The sequence below is a fragment of the Aspergillus fijiensis genome (genome assembly GCF_003184825.1).
Source record: "Aspergillus fijiensis CBS 313.89 unplaced genomic scaffold BO72scaffold_18, whole genome shotgun sequence".
NCBI classification, from domain to species: domain Eukaryota; kingdom Fungi; phylum Ascomycota; class Eurotiomycetes; order Eurotiales; family Aspergillaceae; genus Aspergillus; species Aspergillus fijiensis.
In genome coordinates, this window is record NW_024468994.1 from 524558 (window position 1) to 551679 (window position 27122).

A 27122-nucleotide genomic window follows, 5' to 3' on the forward strand; every position below is an offset into this window, starting at 1 on the left:
CATGAATCAATTGTGAAGAAAGGTGTGTCTGCTGCCCACACCGTGTTCAGGATCCTAGACGTCGATAGCTTCTCCCAATATGAATATGACAGATCCAGCCGCAAGACATCAATGGAATGATTCCATGGAACAGGCATAGAAGCCGCGACGAAGCTATGAGTGGCTGCAGGTCTGCATGCAATCTGCACGACGTCACTAGCCGCCCTCGGGGTCAACCCATTCATCACTTATCGTTCATTCAAAGAGCTCTCAATCTCCATCCAACCTCCTCAATTCCATCAATTGACGACAACGACGACCACCATCCTAGCCTCCACCTAGCACTTCCTCCTCCTCATCTCCCACAACACCAATATTATATCCGAATCGACACCAACCAACCAACCAACCAACCAACCAACCAACCAACCAACCAACCATGGTCTCAACCCGCCATCACCCCGACGATTTCCCACCACCTCCAACCTCCCCAACCCCAAACACCAACACCAACGGCAACAACAACAACAACAACACCCCCAAAAAATGGGTCCACACCCCTTCGACCCCGATCACGCTGTGGCTCCTGTTCTCCGTGCCCCTCGTTCTCTGGGACGCGGGCTACGTCCTCCTCCGCCCGCACTCCATGCCGGGCCACAGCCTGCACTCGCCGCTGTGGACCCCCTACGCGCTGTACGGCACGATCGACTACATCTACGGCTGGCCGGCCTTCAACGCCCGCAACGGCTTCACCGCCGCGCAGACCGTGCTGAATCTGTTCGAGAGCACCGGCTACCTCTACTACCTGGCCGTCGTCTACCGCCACGGCACCAGCCTGACCGCCAACGGCCGCGGCGGCCAGCGCCACCCGCACAAGGGCGTGGGGTGGTTCCTGCGCGAGACGAAGGTGGTGGCGGGGCGGACGGGCGCGCTGGCGTTGCTGGTCGCGTACAGTGCTTCGGTGATGACGTTGGGGAAGACGATTCTCTACTGTAGGTCTCGCTCACCCTTCCCCCGCTTCTTTTTCACCTCTCCGAGGGCTAGGGGGAGGGGGGAGGTTGATAGGGTGATCGATTGCTGATTTTGATCTCCAATTTTAAAGGGTTGAACGAGGTGTTCTCCGGGTTTGACAACATCGGACACAATGATTTCTGGACGTTGGTCTTCTTCTGGATTATTCCTAAGTAAGTTGATCTCCCCCCCCCCCTCTTTCCAAGCTCATGAATGGGCTAGAAGGCTGATCAGTCAATTGCAGTGGTCTATGGATCGTCTTCCCCAGCTATAACATCTATATTCTTGGAGCGGAGGTCGTGGCAGCTTTGGAGACCTCGGTCCCGCGGCAACGGGTCGGGCGACCCAAATCTTCGTAGGCTCAGTTGGCCCAGCTGGATGTGAGAGTTGAAGAGATGCATTTGATGGCAGAGCCTCCAGTTCTAGGTTAGGGCTGTGTAGGGTTGGGATAAGTGATTGCGGGCAAGTATATAACCAAGTCTAGCATGGCATCATTCTCATCATCCCCTAGCGATTCCTATTTGAACACTTCAAGTGAGAATTCCTGGAACCTGGAAGGGCCTAGATTTCCACGACTCCCTATCGATGTCTTGGTGTTTCTAGATGATGGTCTTGAGGCCCTCAGAGGATTCTCTTACCCAGCACCTCTCCTATGTACGTACTGTACCCTATGTATCCTTCATGTATGGTACTGTTCTAGCTCCCATCTCTCATGCAGACCGAAAGAATAATTTTTACCATGGAAGGAGCGACACTGCCAGGGGGCTGTATTAGTATACCTCTTTCCTCCAGAGGAAAGAATAATGCAAGGGACCTACCCACGGCGGACTGTGCACCTGCAACCTGCCACCTGCCACATCTACTGGGCGTCCTATCCGAAGGTTAAGCGAGGGCCACCGTTCCTTATCTCGTAGTACTGCAGCGCCCGACATGACAGGCGAAGATCGCACCATTCCGGTTGATCTCAGTTTCACCTTTGGGGTCTGTCCCCGGGCCGCCGGCGAGTTTGACGACTTCCCTGTAGGAACGAAAGACAACCAGCCCACCACTTCGATGCGGACACGGTGACAAAGCTAATCGTAGAGCTTGTTGGTGCCTGGTGCCTGGTGCCCTGATAAGATAAAGACCCATCAGCATCAAGGTACCAAGCACAGCCCTCGAGATTTTCGATACTACTCTCTGACAGTGTTCCCTCGTCTCGCTCTCTTCGCCTCTTTCTTCTCTCGAAGGCGCGGGCCGAGATTACGCGGGGACCATTCCAGTCCCAATGTTGTTTCGGGTGGTGGCCAAGGCTTGGCGAAGCCGGTCTGGCACCTTGGTATACAGTAGTAAGTTAGCTAAGGTAACGTTAGTTACCCTCAGGTATGCCCGTGGGCAGGGTTGAAAATGCTAACCGCGGTGATGGGCGGTGAGCGAGTTGCTTGCCCGCTGTCGTAGCCGTCAATCTAGTTTAACATAACTAGTCATCTGCCAACCTCTTGAACCAAAGTAACTTCTAACAGTCCTTCAACCATTTCGACCTCCATAGAAAATACAACATAACCCACCTAGCCTCTCATGTTGGTGCCGACTACAAATGACAGTCTTTGAGTTCTCCTGGTCAGATCAAAACAGCTATACAGCTTCCGCAGAATGGCATATATTGATAATCCATTCCCGCTGAACCTGTTCTCTTAGCTTTAACTCACTTATGCCTATTCTATCACCGGTGTTCTTGATGACAGCATCACCAAAGCAGGTATAACTCAGTCTGTCTTCCTTCTCTTCACTTCGTCATCCTTGGCCTGACTCAAAAGTGCGCCCCTCTCCTCTGCATCTATACCGTAGGGTGTGTTTCGCAGCCAGAGAATCCACGCAACCAATAGGACTGCGGTTAAAGGCACACTGATGACGAAATAAATCCAGACTTCCTGGCGATTATCCTGGAAACTGAACATGTTCGTTGAGAATAGCGTGGCCACAAATGCCCCTGGGAGAAAGACGATGGTGATGACTGACAACGTCTTCATTGCTTTGGAGTCTCGGAGAGCTTCCCTCGCTAGCCTGGACTGCATATTATTGTCAAATGGAGCGATCAGACCGTAGAGCTGTCGATGGATCAAAGCACATCAGTCAGATGATTCTCATACAGTGATTTGGAAACAACGCCGTGGTTCTGGCTATGGCGATCAAGCGGGCGACTTCACCACGTTGCGTTGACTCTCCACCTTCAACGGGAGGGTCTGCATGTCGAACTCGCGACTCTCTGACAGTGCAGCAAGGATTGCAATTGCCCTCATGGCTGTCTCATTTGACTTGGTGTGTTTCTTCAACCGTTCCCCGAGCTCTTTCTCGAATCTCCATCTCTGACCTAATTCGACGAGTTGCATACTACATTCATGCAGCGTCTTACTGGGCAGGCGGTGTGATTGCCTTTCATCATCGGGCTTGCTGGTTCCCTTCAGCTCCTTAAGTAATCCGGCATCCACCTCGCGCAGGGTCCGGAGCATTTTCTCAAAGGTTTGTGCAGTGAACTCAACGTGCGCTTTGTAGAGCTCGACCCGCAGCAACATCGGATAGATCTGGGAGGCTCCTCGGATCGCCGTACGGACTCGTTGGAAGTCAAAAGCCTTATCCGCCTGAATAACGCCTGCTATCCGGCAGAAAGAACCACGACCCGCCGAGTTTGGCTCGATGTAGAGAACCACAGACCAGAAGCCTGTGTGGTAAAAGGGCGTTTGGATAAGATATGCTGGTCAATCTAGTGACTGAGTGTTGCTTGGCTGAGGAGGAGCGTTTCCGTACATATCGCTTCTTGACTCTGAGTGGTCGATGAGAAGAACTGGCATGTTCCTCCTTCGGTCAAACGAGCATAAGAACAGTCCGTCGTGGTGGTGCTGAGCCGGAGCCAGAAGAGAACCGAATCGAGATCTTGGCAGATGCCGCGCGACGGATGCCCGGGGCGGCCGGTACAAGGCGAAACTCGAATACAAGAAGGCTGGCAGGCTTCAGAGTCTTGGGGCTCATGAGTCCATGTTAGATTGAGACCAATTCGACTTTCACCGAGCTTAGGGGGCTTAGACGCCTAAGGGGCCTTTGGTGGTTCCACTTGGTCATCTCGCTTTACGTTATACCCAAGTCCGCGTAATGACTGAGAAGCCGAGGATCTGAGATAACTAGAGAGTTCAAGGCTGGAGTGAGCGAACTATATAGGTCTCTTGAATCATGCGTCAAACTATTGAAAAGTAACGACCTTAACTGACAAGGTATGGTTGTCATGCGGGCGCCTAACTACTGTGACCAATAGCTTCGCTGACCTGCGCTGTAGCTCTGCAGGCTATTCTCGCATATTTTCCTCTTCTGCCCCTCTCTTGCAATCCGATAGTATCCTGTTGATGGCCCTGATTCTCTCATAGAGTGCCTGGCAGATATCATTTGTCAAAGCGTGTTCCGGGCCACCCAACCAAGAGGGCTCTCTCAATCATGGTCTCCCAGAACTGATTCGCACTTTAACCCATGGAAGCCTCCTTGTTTGCCTAATAACCAAAATAAGTGACGTGACACTAATAAGATCAACAAGATCAGAACACTCCATTGCTCAAGTCCGATCTTCACCATCTGTCCTGCTACAAATGAAAAGCTGATGAAACAGGGCGGAAACGAATAGTAGAACGCGGGATATCCAAGGCAGCACACTCGGTTTCGCCACGCCTCTATAACACCTAGTATCGAGGCATAAGATATCAAATAGCATCATTGGTCTAGTGGTAGAATTCATCGTTGCCATCGATGAGGCCCGTGTTCGATTCACGGATGATGCATTGAGTATCTCGTTTTCTTTTTCATCTCCGGATGTTTTATTTCGGGTGGAATCAAGACGGTTACTCTCTAGTGATCGAAGTTGTCCTCTCGTTTTTTTTTTTTTTTTTTTTTTTTTTTTTTTGGGAAAAAAAAGTTCAATGCCACTTTTCACAGCCAAGTGTCGGCACCGGTGACATGAATAGGGTCTCTCGAGTCACCCACAACACCGAACATCTCAATAGTGTCGGTTTTCCTAGGATCATGACCCACCCTCAATGCTATCGGACTAATCCTCAGGAAGGGCAGACCAGTCTAATAAGATCGCGAGTATATATTCCTGGTATATAGCACCTACATAATACATTTCAGAGTGACGGGGCATAAAAGCATCACCTCCACCATGCAACCAGCCATCCTTAACTCATGGCACTTTAACTCCGGTTCTTTCCTTCCCGAATACACAAAACCGCCGGTTCAACCAAAGGAACAATCAGTCGCCAATGTACGAAGATGAAAAGTAAAATATCAAGGGCCAACTGCACGAGTAAGAAAGAAAGATGCCACACGGCATGCCAGATGATCAGGCATGCGAGCCGCGATTCGTCCCCAGTCCCATGTCGTACGCACCCATGGGCATAGCACCTGCACCCCCGAAGCCAGAGAGATCAGGTCCGCCAACAGGATTGCTGGTCGGCCCCCCTGGCTGTGCTGCTGGGTCGAGATTGACCCCTGCTCCGGCACCGACCGGATCGAGGTTGAATGGAAGGAACCAGGCACTTGGTTGATAGTATTCCCCTGCGCCGGATGGCGCGTTGGGGTCTATCTGCCCAGTGAAAATAGTAGAAGTCGGGTCCTGGGTAGGAGGCATGTCAGGTGGCACCGGGGGCATAGCTGGCTTGTCAGGTACAGGAGGCACAAATGCCGCGGCAGCAGGATCAAAATCGCTGAACGAGCCATACACAAACTGCCGATCGAGCTGTGGGAGCTGATCAGCAGCCGGCATGGGAAAGTCGAACGTGGATTGACCGAACGGCGGTTGTCCATTGCGGTTGTTAAACATGGCGGGTTGAGGGAAGCCTGTTCCAGTGGTGCCTAGCATTCCCGGTGCACCCTCCATAGTCACCTCACCCACTGACTGTGGCGGTGTGGCTTGGTCAAAGCCGGCGACACTGTCGCTTTTGCCGCTTCTCTTCGAGGATCGGCGTGGCATAGTGGGTTGTGGAGTGGGGGACAGGCTGGCGAAGAACTCTTCGACGCTTTGAAGGTCGGGTCTTTGGCTCATTACTCCTTCGTCGTTCTTTGACTTCGCCTTCGGGTCGGGCTCCTCCCAGTGAGATCTCGACATGCCATGAGGGTACTTATCGAACCAGTCGCCATACTGGAACATGGGGGTGATCTGCCCACCGTTCTGCGTTATCACAGTACCTTTGATAGCAGCGTCTGCAAATTGTCGATACCGATCCTTGGCACTCTCGACCATATAATGGAACATACCCCAGTATTTCTTCATCTTGTTGAGGTAACGATATGTGTGACGTAGGTTCTCCTTGGACCGTGCTTCCAGCTGTGCGTTCTTGGAGAAGATTCCCCAGATATGAACCGTACTGGCGGAATATGCACAGTATCCGGCAAACGGAACTGTCAGAGGATAGGCCGAAGCACGGTCAATCAGCACGGAGATATGATGAGCTGCTTCTACGGCGGCACGGCCAGCATTGCTCAGGAAGACCTTGGGCATGTCCCGCGGTGGTCGCCCGCCTGGGGATAGTGGAATGGCGAACTGGTTCAGAAACAGCATGTTTTGGTGAATAATGATATGCAGAAAGAGAAACTGGTTCGCAATCCGATCGGCTGCGTGGATCTGAAGATTTTCATAATTGAAAGAGAGATGGCTGGGGAGTGATGCGGAAAATTCCTCGATCTGTCGCTTGAGGCGCATGTAGCCAGATTCAGGCGACCACAGCGGTTGTGTGTCTCTTCGTTTACCTCCTAGGTTCAGATAGTCGACTATGCGTCCCCAGATGACAACAGCACGGATAATGTAAGCCGATACCCCCATATTGTCTCGAGCGTTGGATAATTGGCCCACATCGTCGGGTACTGGGTTCAAAACAACGCCGTCTAGATCTTCGGTTGGTCCTGGGATCTCCATCTGGAAATGCGTCTCTTTGATCGGGAGCTGGATCTGCAAGAATTTCTCGTTACCAATGGGCGGACGCTGGCTCCCAGATGAGTTATATCGATCCATTAGAAAGCAAGCCCACATCGTTCGTCTTCGGATCTCACGGTCAGTGAAGCTGAGCTGCTGGGAGCCAGTGCCATTTTTCTGAACAAGTAGAGGGTCATATTCGAGCTCCCGGTGCAATTGTAGAGCGTAAGCCATGCGCAGTGCTTGCCCGCCAAACGACCAACTCCGGCCGCCATGACAGGTACCAAATTCGTGAAGCCCCAATAACAAGAATACCGTCAGGATGGTAATATTTGGTTCGTCATGGCGACTCAAGGCGATCGCGGCGGCGGGGTTCGCCCAGTTCTCCCCGCGCAAGAAGGGCGGCTCGGAGTTGATCTGCGGGTGCGTCGAAAACCGCGCCGACACGGCACAGACCGCTAGGATGAGCACGGGCGGTACCGTCCTCGCCTTGAGCCTTCGCATGAAGCTGGGTTTGTGAAGCAGTAGATAGGATTGGCCATAGACGCAGTCGAAGAATACCTCCGCCAGATGTTCTTGAATCTCCAACGAGGGCAGGAACTCGGCCCCCTCCGTCATCAGACCCGAAGCATCGCCGGGCTTACTCTCCCGGCGCATCGGAAAGGTGTCCTGCGGTCCTTCGCGACTGCCCCGGCCCCATTCATCCAGTTCCGCCGCGAAGGCTTCCTCCGCCGTGCGCTTCTTCTGCGCTTTCGAGGTCTGTCCCGGCTGCGGGGGCCGGACCACCGACCGACCAATCGCAGCCATGTCTCTCGTTTCTTCCTTCGGGATGGTCTTGATCACCCGGTCCTCCATGCGCTTCAGCCGCTTGTCGAGCATCGCCATGTAGTCGGTGCGGGGGGCCGCTTTCCTCGTGGTAACCTTGTAGACGCAGGGAATCCGGGAGCGCGAACAATGCTTGCAGGCGGGCTTCTCGCCGGAGCATCGGATCTTTTTACGTCGGCAGGCGATGCAGGCCAGAGGTAAGCGCTTGCGCTCCTTCCCGGCCTTGGTCTTCATCTCGCTCCATGCGGGTTTTTCACTCTGTTGTGCGTCCGGGTTGAGTGCGGAATCCCCGGGGGGATCATCTCGATGCGAATCGTTCCCAGATTCCTGCAAGAAATTGGAATCGCCAGGTGCAATGACACTGCCGGGATCACGCGAGCTGGCGGGGCTGTGGGTGTCGAGGTCTTCGGGGAGAGTGATGTCGTCGGGGCCAAAGGCCAGGCCAGTGGAGGCCAAAGGGGAGTCGTCGGACTCGGGAGCCATCATGATGGGTGCAGATACCCCAAGGACCAGACCCGGATCATCGTTTGGCGGGTCGGGACTTGTGGGTGAAGGAAGACGGGGCCACAGGGTCTGGGGGTGATAGTTGTGGGGGTGGTTGCTGTTGTAGTGATGGGGTTCTGCGGACGACGGGCTGAAACCGAGAGATGGCGGTGGTGGTGGTGGTGGGTGTGGGTGTGGGTGTGGGTATGGGGAAATCGAACTGGCAGGGTCGCTGACTGGCTGCTTGGCGTGACTGGCCGCCTTCATCTTCCCTCACAAGTTGGCCGATTACTAATGCCCAATGGCTCCAAGCTCCTTAGCAGACTGGCTAAAATGTTGGCATGAGAAGGGGATACGGATACACCGGTTGTAAGAGCCGGGAGAGGCGTCCATTCAACCTGACTGGTTATATTTTTTTTGGTGAGTTTGACGGTTGCAGAGTCAAGGTCCCGTGCAACCTCGCTGCACGCCTTTAAGCCATTGCCTCATGGGCGGGCCGCTCCGGATGATTCATGAATCACTGTCACGTACATGTACAGTGACCGAGCGTAATGGATGTCAGCCCCAATGATTTAGAAGATGTGCAGACACTGTAGGTAGGTATATGTAGATAGTAAATATCTTCGAGTGAAATATGACTAGTATAATAGTCAATCAATCTTCCGGTATAGTTCGGGGCCCCGGTTGATCCCTGCAGCAGCAGCAGCAGCGAGTGGGGGACGAACGAGAATACCCCGCAAAGTATGGAGTAAGCTCAGCATACTCGGACTGGACAACCAACCCTTTCTTTTCCGGAAGCACACCTTTCGTTGCTGAACTGACTCTGACAGGCAACATACTATTTCCTCATGATTTTCTTGCTAGTTTGCAGGTTATAATTCAATATACTGTCCATTATTCTTCAAAGGGGCCAGATGGTACAGTTGGCACGGCCCCAGGTAGCGACACACGCTCAATCAAAGAGAAGCTACATTTTTTCTTGAGTTCACAAGCGGGGGGATTATCACGGATCGAACCCGGCTCTGCTCTCTGCATTCTTTCTACGTGGCCACCTGAGCAGGGAGTGGGAGTCTTCATCGCCTCCTATAGGGTACTTTGTCACCTTATAGTTGCGGATAGCATATGGCCTCAAAGACAGCTGTTCCACGTGAGATGGTGGGTGTGTACTGTGCCTATGTATAGGTACGTCATAGCTCGAATAGCTTTGCACTGCTGGAGACGGAAAGCGAGGAGGTATGATACCGTAGACAGTCTCGAGGCTCAGCGATACTCATGGATCGATTCCTCTAGATATTTTCTTGGCCCGCAGGTTGCGGAACTCTGACATTGAGCTATATAGTCTAGTGCCAGTGAAAGGGAACATCCCTTGGCATACTTGCAGATGGTACAGTTGGCACGACCTGCCGCAAAACGCAGAAGGAAGCTACGATGCTTTTTTTTTCTCTGCTAAGAGCACAGGTTCGATTGCCAGTTGGTCAGCTCATTCTCTTTTTGCTTCGTGAGGGTGACTCGTACATCGTTCGCTGCGGCCAATCTTATAGAAACTGGACGAAGTGCCTTCCTTTTAAGCACTTGATGCAAAATCAAAACTAGGTACCTAGTTGTCACACAATGTCTTTCATGCTTCTAATTCACGGATGACATGTCACGGTGAAGACTATCTACAACAACAATAGATCAAAAGTCTGAACGACTGGCTCTACCTCTACAGCATTTCTTATGACACTAATATCTCCTTGGAATGATGTCTAACAGCGAATATTCTGCTCACGTGAGTTGCGATATACATCATACATTATGCCGTTGAGTTGTGCGCGGCTCCGAGGCTAGAAGTACTGGAATGACCACACTTATAAAATCATCTCATAACTCTGGTATACTTCACTACCGGTGAACATGCCAGACGAGCGCATAAACCATCGAATACATGAAAACAATCATATCAGTACAACCGCCAGGTTACAGCACAGGGTACCAAAATTTTCGTGTCGCGCTCTAAATCAAACCGAACAGAAGCCAATACATGTATCTCCTTGACACACGGCGATGTGATGCGATGCAGTGGAAAGCAAAAGTCATATAACCGATGCATTTGCCGGCCATCAATCAGTCGTCCCATTCTTCATCCAACTGATCTATTAGTCTGTTTTCAGCGTCTAGATCACCTCGTCGCCCGTAGCTGGAAGCGTGCGTGTGCCCCAGGCTCGGGGAGCGGTTGAACCGGAAGAGCCGGCCGACGGAGGAGAGTAGAATGACGAACATGTCCTATAGTTCGGAGAACAGGAAATGAATCAGCATTGATTCCACGTTATATGATATTCAGACCAAGAGCGAAACGAGAAGAGATAGAGACATGTCGCTGCGGTTCAGTACAAAGATGTTCAGTGACGTGGTATAGAAACTGGCTAGATATCGAACAGCATGTCCATGATGGCCCGCGGTGGGCAGCCAACACCATAGCTCAAGCATAATAACTCATGTCCAGCACAGTATAATATAAAGTCCAGGGGAAGGAAGTCGTGAGAGAGCTCCCAACATCCCGCGATTCAAGCTCTAGACCAGCCAGAGCGAAAATCAATCCAGTCGCGAGGTCGGAAGCCTTGTATTCCCAGATTCTTTGTACGACAGGTCTCGGTGCAGAAGCCGAGAACGACGGAACGGTATCAAGGCTAGTATACTTACTTTGACAAAGTCGACTATACCAGCCCAGAGGCTGTAGTTCGGGCATTGCCTCCAGCCGCGCTGGTGCATGACAGTTCGCTGATAAGCGCAGCCACCTACAAGATAGGCTGCGATAGCAATCAAGGCACTGGGAACTGTTAGCAACATGGAATTCCAAGAAAAAGATAGCTGCGTACATGATGCCAAAGACCCCACCAGGCGAAAGCCCCTGGTTTGGAGGTATCGGAGCGGTAGCTCCGCAAGCGGCTGAGCTGCGCACTTCAAAGAAGTACGTGCATTGGTCCATTGTGCCGACAAACGAGACTGTCGCCTGGGACGAAGGCGAGTCTCGTTCGCAAAGGAATGACATGATGGTGGACTTAGTGTGGGTGCTACCGTTGCCTAGGTAGTCGCCCGGACATGGGGAGCCATCCGTGTAGTTCATGACCAATTTGCGCCCCCGGAAGAAGGGATCTGATGCCTGTTGCCTGCACGCTGTCAGTTAAAGTCCCGAGAATCCCATGGGGAAAACCTACCCAATTGAGTATACCTTGCCCTCCTTCTCATAGTATGCGCTGACGTTCTTCCACCGGGCGCTATCGACTCCCACTACGTCTTTCACATCTTCCAGCACAGGCGCGCAGATGTTGACTGTGAAATTGGCACCGTAGTCATGGCCCTTGGCATGCCAGCTGCCTTCCCGAGCGTTCTTGCGAGGCTTTTCGCCCTCTGCAGGCGGAGGCGATATGGAAATCGCATTGAGATCGTAGAATAGGCCCGTGGTGGGGGAACGGACCACACAAGGTTGGAGGGAGTCTTTGGAGCCCGAAGAATCGGAGGCTGCGTATACAGGAAGTAGAGGAGCTGCGACACAGAAGAGGAGCTTGAGCAGGGAAGAAGATAGGGGCTTCATCGTGGGCGAGTGTGTCCCTTACGGAGGCAGCCGGGAGTTTCGGCGATAACAGCTCTCAGTCCGATGAGAGGAGATAACAAATGAAAGACAATCCTGTTGTCTGTTGGAAAAGAGAGATTAACGTGGTCGGAGGAAGATAATAATGGAGATACCAATGGAAAGAGGAAAAGGTAAAAGAGAGACAAACACGGCCACGAGAGGATGGGATGGATGGATGCGTAGGAAAGAGCCGCGGCGCTGTCGTCGTCGTAGTGGTCGTCGTAATGTGCGGAGATGAAACGTCGCATTCATTCATGGCAGGTGCGGAGACCAGCCCCGTCGGAGACTCGGAGTCAGTCCCGACCGGGTGTGGCTGACTCAGCTCTGGGATAAGCTTTCCTTCTTTTTCTTTGTTTCACCGCCCGGCTGAGCTCCATCCGGCTCGGACCAGCAAGCTCTCAAATGGATGCCTGCTGCCAAAGCTAGTATTTATAATTGCTTAGCGTCCATTGATCGAGGAGCCCGGCCATCAATTCCCCAGCCTGCCTCAAGATGGCTCCAAAAAAGACCTCGAAATCCAAGATTCCCATTCAACCCGTGCCCGAGAAGCGCGGGTATGAGTTCTGTGGCCCGTATGTGATATCGTTCCTCTCCTTGAAAGACTACGCTGACCCATTGCACAGGCCCGGTGCCTTTGGAATTGTGTTCGGCCTTCCTCTCCTAGTATACACCTTTGCGTTCTTGTGTAACGATGTCTCCGGCTGCCCTGCACCGTCTCTACTCCACCCGTCGACCCTCACTCTCGAACAATTGAAGGAGGAAGTGGGCTGGCCCAAGGGGGGCTTGGCGGACCTCTATAGCACGGATGTGACCCTGTGGGTGCTCGGCTACTACCTGCTTAGTCTGGTGCTCTACGTGTTTCTCCCGGGCCAGGAGGCTGCAGGTACCGAATTAGCTTGTGGAGGTCGACTGCGGTACAAGTTCAATGGTTAGCTACCCCTGCATTTGCGTGTGTAGCAGCTCTGACTCTGGAACAGCATTCCCGACGGCGGTGTTGATCCTCTCCGGCCTTGCCACGTGCACCTACATCTACGGCTCGGACTTCATCGTCTGGACCTTCCTCTGGGACAACTACGTGCAGGTCCTCACCGCGAACCTACTGATCTCGACGGCGATCGCTGTCTTCGTCTACGCGAAGAGCTTCACCGTCCCGGCCCCTGGCCAACCCAACCCCGAGCTGCGTCAACTAGCCCCTGGTGGCCATACAGGCAATGTCTTGTATGACTTTTTCATCGGTAGAGAGCTCAACCCTCGCGTGCGGCTGCCTATCCCCTTCGTCAGCGAGGCCTCCCGTACCATTGACATCAAGTCCTGGTGTGAGATGCGTCCGGGTCTCTTGGGGTGGATCATCCTGAACCTGTCCAATATCGCTCGCCAGCACCGCACCTACGGCTACGTCACCGACTCGATCATCCTGTCCACCTTCTTCCAGGCATTCTACGTGCTGGACGGCCTGTACATGGAACCGGCGCTCTTGACCACGATGGACATCATCATGGACGGCTTCGGCTTCATGCTCTCGTTCGGCGATATGGTCTGGGTCCCGTTCATCTACAACTTCCAGACCCGGTATTTGGCGGTCTTCCCGCTGGAGCTGGGACTCAAGGGTATCGTGGCGGTGCTGGCCGTCACCGCGGCGGGCTACTCGATCTTCCGGGGCGCCAACAACCAGAAGAACCGGTTTCGCACCGACCCCAACGACCCGCGCGTCAAGCACCTCAAGTTCATCCAGACCTCCAGCGGCTCGAAGCTGCTCACCTCCGGTTGGTGGGGCTGCGCCCGTCACATCAACTACCTCGGTGACTGGCTCATGTCGTGGTCGTATTGTTTACCCACCGGTATCGCGGGGTATGTGGTCATCCAGGGCGTCAACCCGGCCACGGGCGACCTACAGAAGCAGGTGGTGCAGACCCCCGAAGTCCGTGGCTGGGGCATGGTGTTCACCTACTTCTTCATGCTCTACTTTGGCGTCCTGTTGATCCACCGCGAGCGTCGCGACGAGGAGAAGTGCAAGAAGAAGTACGGTGCGGATTGGGACCGATACACTTCTTTGGTGCGCAGTCGCATCGTCCCGGGGATCTATTGATCCGATCAGAGGTTTCAGGGATTCGTGATTCGGCGTGTTGAGTGTAAGATGAAAAAGCTTTTTTTGCTGCTTTGAATTCGGGGTCTCTTTTCCATGGCCTGTACACTTTTATGGACGTTGTAATAGAAACTTACTTCATATATTATTTAATTCACCGTTTGCGCTTCTTCGGATTCGGGTCCACCAACTCATCCAACCCCCAATCTCCATCCCCGGCATTCGGCACCCACGGAACCAGGACAGTCTTCGCTTCTCGCAGAGCCCGTGCCCGCGCCTGGCCGGGTTTCGTGGCAGTGGCGATCGCTCTCTTGAAGTCGACATACGTAGCTGCATCAACAATCCGCCGTAACCCTTCATCGTCAACCTGGGCCAGCCCATCGTCGCGTCTCACACGCCCATCATGTCGACCCTGATTCTTCTGGACATCCAGAACAACCTCCCGGAAGCTTCCCCACATCCGCGCGCGCGACAGCGCCGACGCCCCCCGCACCACCGGCGCGGACGCCTTACTCCCCTGCTTCACCCCGCCGATGATGCTCTCATACAGCCCCGTCCGACTCCCCGCCAGCTTGGGCAGCTGCTTGGCTCCGCTGGCGGGCCCCAGCACAACCAGCTGATCGGCCCCAACGGAGGGCGCGGCCACCCACACGGCCGAGATGGTCCCCGGCTTGTATTTTGTGGTACCCGTGGCAGCGGTCTGCGGCGAGTCCCGGGGCTTGCCGTACTGCCACAGGGAGTTGGCCAGTGCAGAGGGGATGGAGAGGATCTCGAAGGGGTGGAATCGGTAGCCGGAAGCATCCCCCCCGTCCTCCTTCTCCCGCTGCTCTTCTTCTACTTCTCGACCTTCAGATGAAGAAGCCAAACAAGGAGCAAGATACCCCCCGACCAGCCCCTTCATCCTCCCCTCCCTCCCAAACGCCCTCTCACACCCTACTTTACTTATCTCTGTCTCGGGCAACACCACCCCAGCCAGATACGCGCTGGCCGTGACGCGGACCAACAGCGCCGTCTCCGGGGATAGCAGGGACGAGACCTGGCGGAGGGCGAGCTTGTCGGAGCAGGATTTGCTTTTGGTGGAGTCGGCGTCGGCGCGGGCTGGTTTGCGGCGGACGATGCCGAGCTTCGAGAAGTGGCCGCGGCCGTCGAGGAGGGTTGTTGGGGGTTTGGTCGATGCTGATGAGGAGGGATCTGTTGGTGGTGGTGGTGGTGGTGGTGCTGTACTTGTAGCAGTTGTGTGAGGTGGAGGGTTGGGTGTCGAAGATAGGGCAGCGGCTGGTGCCCTTGTCGTTGTTTGTATAAAATTGGGTTCCTCTGAAGCTGGTAGTGGTCCTGACAATGATACTGGTTCTGAAGGAGAGGAATCCTCCACCCATGGCGTGGGATCCTCCTGCGCCGCCATGGTGAGCTCCATGCTTGCGTCGCCGCAGGGCGCGCAGGTGCAGCACATGTAGACTTTGAGGTCCGGGTGGAGTTCGAAGGGGGGTTGGTCGGGTTGCTGTTGCTGCTGGAGGTGTCGACGACGGATGAACCGCGATGGCGATGGCGATGAGCTTTCGGTGACTGCAGCAGCACCAGCAGCAGCAGCAGCGCGTTCCTCACCCAACAGAAACCCCCTCACCTCCGACAAAACCCAGTAGTTAAAAGCCCGGAGAGCGAGCACCTCGGCGTGCCAGTCATGGAGAACGAGACCCTTGCAATTTGGAAGCTGGGAGGCTGCGAGACATTTGGCGCCTGATCTGCTGTCATCAGTATGGGTGTTGCTGCAAATGTAGTAGTAGATCAGAGAGAGGGGAAAACACACGTAACCGCCACACAAGTCAATTCTTCCTCCGTCGTATTTTCGCCTAATATTGCTGTTAGCACTATTGAATGTCCAAGTTGATATGCAAAGGAAACAATCATCAGAAGCAACTGGAAACATACCCCTGACAATCACCATCCCCGCCATCGGAATCCACTCTCTGGTGCCATCATCGCGGACAATCGGTTTACTGCGCGCGGGCAGCGCATCGAAATGCGTATGGACAAGGCGGGCGATTCGCGATGAGAGTCCATCTTGCGGATTCTCTTCTCCCATAGCATATATGTATATATAAATTATCAAGCCGTAATCTCCAAAAAAAAATAAAACCCCAAAAGCCCAAATACCCGACTGGACTATATGCCCAGTAGTGAGAAGAAGTAAAATCTATGAGGATCGAATTTCCGATAAAGTCATTCCCGCTAAACTTATCGATAAATCCCGTCCCCATCCCCACATCACGTGGCATCCTGCCGCATTTTCCAACCCAACTGCCAAAAGCTCCGCGGCGACAACATCAAACCTTCCAAGTTGTCAACCTTCAATCTAGAAACCAAGCACAAACCAAACGCACCACTTACCCCCCATCAATAAATCAATACCCCTTCAAATCACCCCAAACCAAACCAAATCATCCAGAAACCGAAGCCAAAATGGCCGACAAACTCCGCACTCTCCAGAATCTCGAGGCGATGCAGGCCCGCTACATCGGCACGGGCCACGCCGACACGACCAAGTACGAGTGGCTCTCCAACATCGTGCGCGACAGCTACGCCTCGTACATCGGCCACCCTCCGATGCTATCGTACATGGCTGTGGGGATGGGCGAGTCCAAGGAGAAGGTGCGGGCGACGATGATCGAGAAGATGGTGCGCGGGGCGGGGAATCCGCCGGAGGTGAGTTTAGTTCCACACTCTTTTTTTTTTGGGAGTTGAAATGGATGTGGTGTGCTGATTTACCGGGTCTAGACACAGGAATGATGAGGATGGGATTGGGTTGAGTGTTCCGGTTTGGATCTTGGAAGGGGGTGCTTATCGGGGGTTGGTTGACCGGTTCAATGTCTGGGAGAGGATTAGGAGGGACGATACTGGATGACGTGCCCTAGGATCCGTGGTCTGATTATCCAGAGATATCTGGCTGGATGTCTTGGGGGCAAGACAGGACAAGACAAGAAAGGACACCCAGTCATCGATGACGATGAGAGGCAAGGAGTTTATGGATACGGCGTTTTAGGGGGTTATGCCTTTTCTGCTCGTGTTGAGTTTCAGTGCAGCGAGATTTTCTCATTACTCAATAAAGCTTATAATAGTTATCATATCACACTCAAACAGATCCCACTGCATGTGCTTGCACTGTACTCCGCAATGTATCTCACCAATCAAAACCCAACATAGTGTACTGTACAAGACCTACTCAACCCATTTAACCAACCACTCGATCTTCTTCACCTCTCTACGAATCATCTACCACGGCAACTACTTCTTCTCCTCATTCAACTTGGTCGTCGAAGCACCAGCAGCAGCAGCGGCATTGGCAGCCCCTGGATCCTGCTGCGCCGCCAACCTCGTATTCTCCGCCTGCAGCGACCCGATCAGATCCAACCACTGCTTGCGCTCCGACCGCAGCCGATCGACCTCCTTCTTCAGCAGCTCGACCTCTCGCCGGAGCGCATCCGCCTCGCCCCGGGCCCGCGACTTCTCCTGCTTTTCGGCGTGCTTTTGTTGCCGCGCCTCGATCTTCGACGCCTCCTTCACCTGGTCCTTTTCGATCTTGCCCAGCTGCTTCAGCAGCTTCGACTCCTCATTGAACAAGCCGGACGCCACCTTGTGCGCACGCGCGGCCTCATGACGGTTGTGGTGGTGATTGTTGCCACCGCTGGACGCCACCCCCCGGTGCACGCTGCTGCCCGGACTGCTGCTGAGTTGCTCGCTGCCTACGTCACCAGCCGCGGCCAGCGCCGCTGCTGATGCCTTGTCTCGTTTGTTGTTGTTGCTGCTGCTACCGCCCCCGCCCTCAGCTGTTGCGGTTTGTGGGGGCGAAGTGGGTGTGGTTTCGACATGCAGGGCCTGGATCTCCGAGCGAACGCGGTCCAGCTGCGCCTCGACGTTGCGTTTGCGCTCCGCCAGCTTGGCCAGTTGCTTCTCGTGGGATGAGAGTTTCCCCTTCTTGTTGAGTGTCATCTGTTCGATGGCGGAGACATTGGGAGGGGCTTCGACGGCGGAGTCGAATGCCGAGTTGGCGGAGAAGGCGACGGAGGCTTTCCCTTGCGAGGCTGCATCGTTGAACTCCGGCTCGGTGGGCTTGGCGGTAGTAGTGGTTGTTGTGGGGGGTGTTGGCTCGGTCTGCGGATCTTCCTTGTCGTCTGTCGGATAGCTATTTTCCTGGGCAGTGCTGACTGTCGACGACTGTCGCGAATGACCGTGGGGGAGATAGTCGAGAACGGCCTGCGGAGCATACCGCTCCAGACCCGCATTGACCAGGTATGCGAAACTGGCAATGAGGCCGTGATGCTCAACTTCAGTGTCCGAATAGTAGTCCGACTCACTGGAATCCTCAGACACACTATCCTCGTCGTCTTCCGCCGAAGCCTCAGCGCCAGGGTCATGTTGATGCTGATGCTGATGCTGATGACCTGCAGTCCCCGACTTGCGATGCGCATGCTTCTTATGGCCTTCATCCCGACATGCCCAGTTCAAGAACTTGATGGCATCCTGACAGATACTCTTGGGGGTGCCCTTTTCCACCATCCATCGAGGGATATTGCCTCCGGGATCACTTCTCGTGACCATCACCCATTCGACAGGATTCAGTTTCCTTTGCACTTCCTGCACCTCTTGCCCATCCACTTCCTTCCCAGTCTCACCACCGGCACCCTCTCCGTCCTCCTCATCATACACCGGAATCTCTCTAATAAACTCCACACTCTCATACTGCCCCCTGATATAATTCTGCGTCGGCGGCACATCAGGATGTTCGCACGGCCTTGAAACCATCATCCACCTCCTCGCCTCTTTCCCTTTCCCCTTAGTCCCTGCCCCCTCTCCCTCCATCGAACCCGCCCCCTCAAACCCCTCCGTCACAACCTCCCAACTAACAATCAAACTCACAAAATCCCTGGCCGCCGTCGGCTTCGGAAACATAGCGGAGACATGATACACCTGGACCCGACCAATGACCCTTGCGCCATCCTCACTCTTCACCTCGATATCCTCGACCAACCGCTCGGCCCCGATACCGCGCACCGCCTGGTCCGGCGGCCGCCCCTTCTGGATCTGCTGCTGGTTCATGCGGAGCGTATGGCCCATCTCCCCGGACAGTTTCGCGTGCCACTTCGTGAACGGCAGTCCAGCGAACACGCTGCGGCGGCCGAACCAGTGGCCCTTGCCGTCCGAGCCGGGGAGCTTGTAGACCGGGATGTGGAGGGGGTTCTCCTTGGCGGAGGAGATCTTGATCGGCTTGCTCCATTCCTTGTGGTGGGGGTTGTTCGGGATCGAGGGGGGCGGGGGTGGTAGTAGTGGTTGTTGTTGTTGGGGTTCTGCTGCTGCTGCTGATGATGATGTTGGGGAAGTTGTCGTGATAGTAGTAGTAGAGGTAGGGGAGGTGAGGAGTTGGGAGGCGCGGGCGTTGGAGGGGTGGAGGATGGCTGCGGCGGGGGGTAAGTGGGTGGTGTTGTTGTTCGTGTGGGATGCGGAAGATGGGCTTTCTTCTTTATCGATCGGTGGCTCGGGCACGGATTCGATGATCAATCGCGCTTTCGTGGAGAGGTCGTGAAGGTAGGCGCGCAGAGCGTCCGGGTCGTTGCTGGGGATCGAGTCCCAGGTGGTCGGCGAGAGGCAGTTGAGGGCCTCTTGGAGGTCGGCCATTTTCTTTCTCTCTCGCTCCCTTTGTTCTGAACCTGCTTTATGAGTATGATAGTAACAGTGTATATGTCATCTATTTGTGAGGATGAAATCTCTTGGATGTAAGTCTTGTAACAGCGCGGACAACGATGATTGTTAAGCAACTGGAGGTGGATGATAGTATAGATTGCAATGAGGAGAGGAGTTCTAGCCAGGGGGGTGAAGGGAAGCACGAAGGGAGAATTGCGGGGAAATTACTTCATGCGCAAACTGCCGTTCGTAGGGGACTGATTATTTGATGATGATAAGAAAATGATGATGACGAGCCAGCGATGATGAAGGTGGTTGACGGTAGTGGGTAAGTCAACTAGTGGTTGTCCGCCCTGCTGGGCTGGCCGTGACCCTGACGTCATCCCGAGGCCCGGACTCTTTGTTTAGCGCCCGCGGAGATCCCGCACGGCGAGAAGATTACGCACTGCATGTCTTTCGACTTCATTTTTTAGATTATATCAGACTTAAGTACATCTTGCCAATCACATACGGAACAGCAGAAATAACAAGAATGAGAAGTGAGAAACAACGCAAGACGTAGGCGCAGCCCTGCCAGCATCCGATTCCCGCCCGCTCTTCCCACGCCTCCTCCAGGGAGGGTTGGTCAAGTGGACAGGCGCATCCAGGTAATCCCGAAAACAAACAAAAGAGATAAAACCCAGCCTGGATGATAGGAGATGAACCTACCAGAACAACACGAGGGCCGGAGTAAGGGCAAAATCGCCTTCAAGGCCATTGCATCACTCGCAGATCAGGGGCAACGCAGAGAGGTCACAGACCCCCACTCAAAGTGTGTTGGCTCAACTGGTGTATGTGGCTGCCACAGGCAGACACCCAACCAAACCTAATCGAACGAGATCAATAACAGCACTGATGCGATTCGGCACAAACTCAGAGCCTCGTCTTGGTCATAAAAGTCTGCCGTCATAGATGCATCACAGATGCCTTCTGCTGATCAGCAGTGCCACTGCGCATCTCAGCTAGCTAGTCCCGTTGGATACCTGTATCCCCAGACTAACTGACCGCAGAGATGCTGCCTGGGCGCCTAGTACAGAGGCAATGCACAGCATTGTCTGTCTCAACCGCCCGGACCAACAGCGGCAACGAAGCGAAAACGATGGTGAACATTTCCTCATCCAAATCATATCCCGTGCCGCGAGGCTAACCAGGTCTTCATGACGTATAGTGAAAAGCAATCACAATTGTAGCCGACCCGCCGCTTCTTGATGCTGTAGAGCAAAAGTAATCACGCTAGCGCTGTTTGAATCAATAAAAAAAGAAAACACAAAACCGTGAACGAAGAGAGGTGATCTCAGCAGTCATGCAAAATATAGACGATATGGAGTATCATGTATGTCGCAAAGTCAATCAAGGAGAACGCCGTCATTGATGCCAATTAGTCGGATGTCTGTCGTGGGGAGGATTTGGCCCCGGTCGGTCAAGAGCGGGTGCAGGAGGGATCGGACCGGGCGGCATAGGCGAGCTGTAATATTCGTGATGTCGGTTCGAACCCTGGGATCTGTTTCCAAAAGACACGCCAAGTCAGGGAGACCGTTAACATCAAGTGTCTGGTTCCATGGACGCGTTTACATTATTGTCCCGTAGGGAAGCGAAAGTGATGAGAAATCCTGGTATCGATCCCCCCATCCAAACCCTGTCATGTTTGCTGCCGTGCTGCAGAGCATGCTCGGCAGCGGGAGAGCTGCAAGAGCCGCCGAGGTCGCCGCCACACCGTAGTACTGCGCCGCGCTGTACGGCGGCGCCGTCGTATACGGTGGACTGAAGGTCGACGCCGGTGGAGAGGTCAGCTGCGCATCCTCCAAGCCGCTCATGTGAGCCCAAAGACCCGGATTCACATCTCCGGTCGTGGTCGTGGCTGGACTGGACGGCAGGATCTTCCAGGAGTCCATCGGAAGGGGCTGATGCATCGAATCCTGCCACCAGGGTCCGGGACCCGTTGAGCTGGGCAGGTAAGGCACCGAGCGGAGCACGTCGACAACCCGCGGGGGCGGTGGCTGCAGGGGGACGAACAAGTTGGAGATGGCCACTTTGGCTTCCTCACTGCGGCCGGCCAGAAGTTCACCCGCCCCATCCTCCTCGAGCCCTTCGAGGGCAAGGACGCTTGTGCGATAGACAAACTTGTTGGCGGCTTGAACAAACTCCTCCTGTAGCTTCTTCAGTTGGGTTTCCTTGTCGGACCAGTCCCAGGTTTTCGCCGCGGCATCGACGGAGTAGACATCCTTGTGATAATCAACGAGCGCCTCGATGGTTTCCGGGGTTAGCTTGAAGGCAACTTCGTTCTGCGACACCATATCCACATGGACGACGTAGGCATCGATGTGGATCATTTGATAGTTGAAGAGGCCCTCCACCAGAGGGTTGTCATCCTTGCGAAGTTCGGCCTCGGGAGCCTTGGAGAACATCATCGAACACAGCGTCCAGATAGCGTTGGGCGAGGACAGCGTCTCGGTCAGACATCTAGTATGCTGTGTGACATTGTTCAGCGGGCGTTTGACTCGGTTGACCCGTTTCAAAGTGGCCGTGAGCCACGGTTCGATGCGGGTGTTGAGCACCACGTTTGGCGATGACCGCGGGGCAAATGCGGCTGCCGACGAGGGCAGTAAGACGGTGGGCATTTCTCAGACTGCGCGAGAGCGACGAAAGATGGTACTGTATTTGACAAAAAGCAAAGAACGAAGAAGAGAAGGGCGAATCAGTAAAGAGAGAGAGAAGATAGGATCGAAAAAGACCATAGAGGCGACATTCGCCCACACCGAGTGAGTTTTCCTGATAACAATCCAATCCGTCTGTTGAGGGCAGACAGAAAAAAAAAAAGAGGCAGAGCTCGAAGTCACGAGGACTGACCCGGTCCCGATAACAGGCACGACGGAGGGGTATGTAAATAATGAAAGGGAAAAAAGTAAAATAATTCAAAGTAGGTGTGGCGGGGTAAAAACCGCTGCCTATCTGGTAGACGATGGAGACGGTGGGATCAGAAGGTGAGTTGAGCAGTTAGGGTATAGATTAAAAATCCCCACCATCAACCAAAGGCAAGTGGAGTGTAGCAGCGGGTATAGTAGTAGTAGTAGTAGTAGGAGTAGGAGTAACTAGGTAGTGGTGGTGGTAGCAGTGGTAGCGATAATAATAATAGGCAATCGTGGGGATGTATAAGGCAAAACTACTGACTGTGTGGGCGAACGCGCGAAAAGAAAACAAAGGAATGGCAAGGACTGAAAAAGGATTGCAGGCCTGTGAAAAGAGGGAGGAAGAGGAGAAGAAGAGGAGGAGGAAGGAGGAGAAGAGGAGGAAAAGAGGGAATAATGCAAATGGAGGAGGAGAAAGAGGAGGGGGCAAAACAGACAGATGGAGGCTGCCTGCAGTTCAGTCAGTGTATGCAGCAATAGCAGCAGCAGCAGCAGCAGCAGCAACAACAATGGAGAGAGAGAGTTGAGCTGACTTGACAGTACAGATACAGTAAGGTCCACCGGGAATGGGGCTTTAGTATGGGTATATGTATCAATGCACGGGATTCTATACAGCCGTCCAACAAGCCACCCACAAGAAAAGAGTCCGCTCCGAAACAGCAATGTCCACAACCACCCAAATTTTAAAGAGTAGCGGCTGGATTCGTAAAGGAAAAAAAAGGTTCTTTGACTTGGGAACGTTAAACAAGCCAAACGAGACAAGTTCAAGCTGACTTTTGCATACGCATACTGTCTCGAATGCCTTCAGCTTTCGCCGACCAACCTTGATAGTAGTTAAGTTACCGGGTGATACGCACAAGCGATAGTAGCCCGTACATAACTTTAGTTACTGTGGAGGAGAGGAGAGGGGGGGGGGCAACTCGCAGATTCGCTCTGTCTGCAATGGCGCAGTCCGGCCGGCGACTTTTCCCATGCAGTCGACGCGAAATCCCGATCGTATGGTACGAGTGATTTTTCTTTTGCGAATTTCGCACCTGCTTTTTTTCTTTGACCTGGACAAAAATTAATTATTTTTTAAAGGATTATTTCTATCATTTTTGATGGTTGGAGCCATCGCCCGCTTTTCCCGGTGCGCCCTCGATCACTTTTTCTTGCTCTTGCTCCTCCGTGGCCTTCAGCAACAAATCTTAGCCAGATATGCAAGTGTCCAGAATCGTCATCGGCAGTGGAGCATCAGCCAGGAAAAGACAGGAAAACAGAAGGGGACGAAAAGCCAGAAAAGGCAGAGTCAGTCAAGTAGGTTAGTAGTTGGTCAATCCACGACCCTGGAAGGCAAAGTCAAGAAAGAGCAAGAAGAGCACGGGGCTAGTTTAGACCAGGTGATCCCCCATGATTACTGAATTATTACTATTTCGGCTCGCTGAGTGATTTCTCCATCCGTATATCCACCACTAAGTTGCTACATTACTACAGAGTGCAGGGCACATAGTGCTCCATATTCAAGTAAAGATCATTGCTAGTTAGTAAGTACACTACTACGGCAGATGTGAGTTCACTTATACTTTGGACTAACCTGTGGAATACTGACTCAAGATCCAATTTCCACATACTCATACCGACCCATAATACCTTTTACCTTTTCAGGGTCGCGGATGTCCGCGAACAAAGAAAGTTTGGACCAAAAGGCGCCCCTGTAGTGTATCTAAGCTGTTTCTTGCCTACCGGACATCGCTGGGGAGCGACGCCTGCTGATATGGAAGTGCTCTCCGGTCGGGATGCGACAGAAGATGATTTAACCTTTTCTATATCCTCTTTTCTGTCGCACTCCCTAAACTCCCTGAGAAGGTAGTTGGGGCCCTGTTCATCCTGAGGTTTATTATGGTGAAAGGGGAATAATGGTGATGTTTTCCTTGGAAAAATCTTCAAGGTCTCCTTTCGAATGGATCAACATGCATCAACACAATGCCACAGTGGGATAAGATGCCGGTCAACTGCCCTAGCTAGGCAGGTCACACAAAAGGGCAGACAGACAGACAAGACAGACACCCATTCCGAACTTGAGTTTCTGCCCAGGACGGCCGGACGGCCGGGCGGACGGACAAGAGACAGAAGCTGAACCATGGATCAACCCCAACAAGCGTTCCATTCATTCTCAATTCCTGTCTGACCCGGAAAGGGCCCATTTGCCAGGTGTGTGCGTGGGTGCGTGGGTGCGTGTGTGTGCATTGTCAGTGATGGTGACACCGGAATGACAAGTAACCCAACAAGAGCTGTGCTCTGAAGTACTTTTCCTTCTTTCTTTTCTCCCCCCCCAAATAAAGTGGTTGTTTGACTCTATATCTCAACGAGAGAATTCTTATACAATGTTGTAGACAGATAGAAAAAAGGCGTGGTTGCAGGATGGGCTTGCAGGTTGCAATCAGGGCTGGCCGGGGCTAAGCTAAGCCCCTCTCCTCCGCCTCCTCCTCCTCTCTCAGCTCGCTCGGCATCTTCCCTCTTCTTCCACCGCGATGAGCAAGCGCTCCACTTGCCATGCAAACTGCGATGGCTGAGAGTGGCAGTACATTTATCTTCTCCCACTACCAAGACACCCATGCATAACACTCCTTTTAGATATGTCGACATTTGAACAGTGGGAGCGAATACGATCCATATCCGACTGTTCAAGTTTCTAGTGTTTCAATAACCGAGTCAACAGTTACAGTAACTAAGTTTTATCGATACATCTACCTACCAATTTACCTGCGCAACCAAACCTCAAAAGTCTGATGATTGTACACAGATTATCCATCGCATCATTTAATGCTACAATGACCAATCAACGCACGCGACAGTTAAAAGTACTCAACGTTATTCCGCCTTTCCCAAAATCACGAACCTACTAGGTAGTCTTCTCTATAGACTGAGTCAAGACAAGCCCACTTTCTCAATGCGAGAGTATTCAAGAATTGGTGAAAACCAAGATCTAATCAAGTACGTAGTCTAACTTACTCAGTATGGGCAACTAAGACATAGGATCAAAAAGCCCCTCGCTCTTTTAGACTTGACCTCTCCGGCACGCGATACCGCCACCCACTTCGCGTCCTTTGACCGGTGGGACCTTTTCGAAGCACCTCACATGTGGCAAGTCAGCCCTGAGATCGGACTTCTTCACGTCTACAATGCCGTAGTCCCAGATGCCGTGCGGACTAGAATTAATGAATCGAAGTCTGTATCGATGTAAGCTATGTACTCACGGCCGAGAGAACAGTTTTTCATTCATACTACCCACAGTCCATACACAGGACAAGTATAGCGCATGCATACCAGACCTGTCGTCGCATGTACATCACCGCGCATATATGCGAGTAGGGAAACATCTACTCATACGACGCAAACGCCCATGCGGGTAGGAAGAAGAAGAAATGGAGGTGTTGGAAATCCACGCTCCCGTATGACTCACCAATTCCGATCGTCCGTGTACCCTTATCATTTCCAAACGCATATAGAACTGGATCTATACTGCCTGCTCTGTATACCTACCTATGATGATGGCAAACCGACGCCTTTGCACAGAAGCCACCGTCTCATGTCGTTGAAATTTGAAATCACCCGGGCACAAAGTCTTAAGCAAATGTCTTTGACTGACCAATAGTAGAAGGGCGATTTTTTTCATACCTGCTCTTCAAAGGCGCACATAGAAACATCTGCAAAAGAAAAAGAAAGAAGGCTGGGAAACAACTCCATCCGATAGAGGGTCCCGGTCCACAAAACGCACGGTCCAGTGGTACCCGACTCGGGTTCCGATGCAAATAGGTACTCCGTACCTTTACTGGAAATAATACTCCTATCGTAGTACTACCTACACGCAGAATGGGAAAGCTGATACAAGAGGTCGAGGTGGCTCATCCAAGTTCCTGGGGAATCGTCGGTGTATCGCAACTCGGGGCATGGTTCACGATGGGGCGGGTTCCTTTTCTGCAAGATGAACAGGGGTGGACGAATAAATTCCTGACATGCAGGAATTCGGTGTGGGAAGTTATACAAATGTTTGGCGTGGAACGGGGAAATGAGCATATTTGCTGTTCAACACCTGCACACCCCTGCTGGTTTGCTCATTATGCTGTTCATCATGGACCTGCGTGATTAGTGCTGGATCCTGGAGTTTCGAGTATTGATGTTTCTGGGCTGGTTTCTAGAAAGAGTATATTGTCTGTAGTTTTGCTGAACCGCACAGAATATGAGCATAAAACATCAGGAGTACTTCGGAGTAACGTTGTTGCAAGGCAGCGAAAACAAGAATACAGCAACCTGTATTCGACTCGTGGACGGTACACTTTTCAGTGCACTTCTACTCATAGCCGCCGATACCCGCATTATTGCGCGTTTGCATTCAGCATCTGTCTGTGGCTTTATTGACAAATACACAATCTACCAAGACGGACTTTCCACCAGAATATGGGAATAGCCTCAAGGTCGTTCCTGTCCAAGCGATATTACTCAAACCCTCGTTGTTGAACCTACCCCTAGATTTTACTCTCAAAACCGTATCGCCGGAGTGAGTATCAAGAAGAGCCCATGCGCTCAGCTGAGGGAATACTG

The 27122-nt window shown here is 53.0% G+C and overlaps 9 protein-coding genes and 1 non-coding gene across 10 annotated transcripts; 4 read left to right on the forward strand and 6 right to left on the reverse strand.

Annotated features, from left to right (window-relative positions):
* Window positions 1–247: 247 nt before the first annotated feature.
* Window positions 248–1727, forward strand: BO72DRAFT_447357 (uncharacterized protein). Its single transcript, XM_040944517.1, has 3 exons — window positions 248–971; window positions 1082–1163; window positions 1229–1727. Exons 1-3 carry the CDS (start codon window positions 419–421, stop codon window positions 1347–1349), a joined length of 756 nt encoding a protein of 251 aa, XP_040802318.1. The 5' UTR covers window positions 248–418; the 3' UTR covers window positions 1350–1727.
* An 801-nt stretch (window positions 1728–2528) lies between these two features.
* On the reverse strand, window positions 2529–3996 carry BO72DRAFT_527064 (uncharacterized protein; the record flags this gene model as incomplete). The annotated part of the gene is made up of 4 exons (XM_040950083.1): window positions 2529–3077; window positions 3177–3688; window positions 3775–3790; window positions 3850–3996. 4 exons carry the CDS (start codon window positions 3994–3996, stop codon window positions 2736–2738), a joined length of 1017 nt encoding a protein of 338 aa, XP_040802319.1. The 3' UTR covers window positions 2529–2735.
* A 723-nt stretch (window positions 3997–4719) lies between these two features.
* Window positions 4720–4790, forward strand: BO72DRAFT_t111. Its single transcript has one exon. It is a non-coding gene; the product is annotated as a tRNA-Gly (tRNA).
* A 293-nt stretch (window positions 4791–5083) lies between these two features.
* Window positions 5084–8635, reverse strand: BO72DRAFT_447359 (putative C6 transcription factor). The gene has a single exon (XM_040944518.1). It carries the CDS (start codon window positions 8492–8494, stop codon window positions 5351–5353), a length of 3144 nt encoding a protein of 1047 aa, XP_040802320.1. The 5' UTR covers window positions 8495–8635; the 3' UTR covers window positions 5084–5350.
* Window positions 8636–10082: 1447 nt separating this feature from the next.
* Window positions 10083–12081, reverse strand: BO72DRAFT_447361 (putative vacuolar sorting receptor (Mrl1)). Its single transcript, XM_040944519.1, has 4 exons — window positions 11425–12081; window positions 11086–11376; window positions 10910–11036; window positions 10083–10492 (listed from the first exon to the last, which is right to left on the reverse strand). The coding sequence occupies exons 1-4, from the start codon at window positions 11799–11801 to the stop codon at window positions 10334–10336; spliced, it is 954 nt and encodes a 317-aa protein (XP_040802321.1). The 5' UTR covers window positions 11802–12081; the 3' UTR covers window positions 10083–10333.
* A 251-nt stretch (window positions 12082–12332) lies between these two features.
* Window positions 12333–13926, forward strand: erg24B (c-14 sterol reductase; the record flags this gene model as incomplete). The annotated part of the gene is made up of 3 exons (XM_040946868.1): window positions 12333–12412; window positions 12464–12768; window positions 12818–13926. 3 exons carry the CDS (start codon window positions 12333–12335, stop codon window positions 13924–13926), a joined length of 1494 nt encoding a protein of 497 aa, XP_040802322.1.
* Window positions 13927–14077: 151 nt separating this feature from the next.
* BO72DRAFT_495452 (tRNA-specific adenosine deaminase) lies at window positions 14078–16003 on the reverse strand (the record flags this gene model as incomplete). Its single annotated transcript, XM_040948547.1, has 3 exons — window positions 14078–15662; window positions 15728–15770; window positions 15850–16003. 3 exons carry the CDS (start codon window positions 16001–16003, stop codon window positions 14078–14080), a joined length of 1782 nt encoding a protein of 593 aa, XP_040802323.1.
* Window positions 16004–16286: 283 nt separating this feature from the next.
* Window positions 16287–17054, forward strand: BO72DRAFT_447363 (splicing factor 3B subunit 5 family protein). Its single transcript, XM_040944520.1, has 2 exons — window positions 16287–16623; window positions 16696–17054. Exons 1-2 carry the CDS (start codon window positions 16381–16383, stop codon window positions 16705–16707), a joined length of 255 nt encoding a protein of 84 aa, XP_040802324.1. The 5' UTR covers window positions 16287–16380; the 3' UTR covers window positions 16708–17054.
* BO72DRAFT_447364 (uncharacterized protein) lies at window positions 17046–19915 on the reverse strand. The gene has a single exon (XM_040944521.1). The coding sequence runs from the start codon at window positions 19588–19590 to the stop codon at window positions 17203–17205; it is 2388 nt and encodes a 795-aa protein (XP_040802325.1). The 5' UTR covers window positions 19591–19915; the 3' UTR covers window positions 17046–17202.
* A 1288-nt stretch (window positions 19916–21203) lies between these two features.
* On the reverse strand, window positions 21204–22253 carry BO72DRAFT_467934 (uncharacterized protein; the record flags this gene model as incomplete). Its single annotated transcript, XM_040946869.1, has 1 exon — window positions 21204–22253. One exon carries the CDS (start codon window positions 22251–22253, stop codon window positions 21204–21206), a length of 1050 nt encoding a protein of 349 aa, XP_040802326.1.
* Between the last annotated feature and the right edge of the window lie 4869 nt (window positions 22254–27122).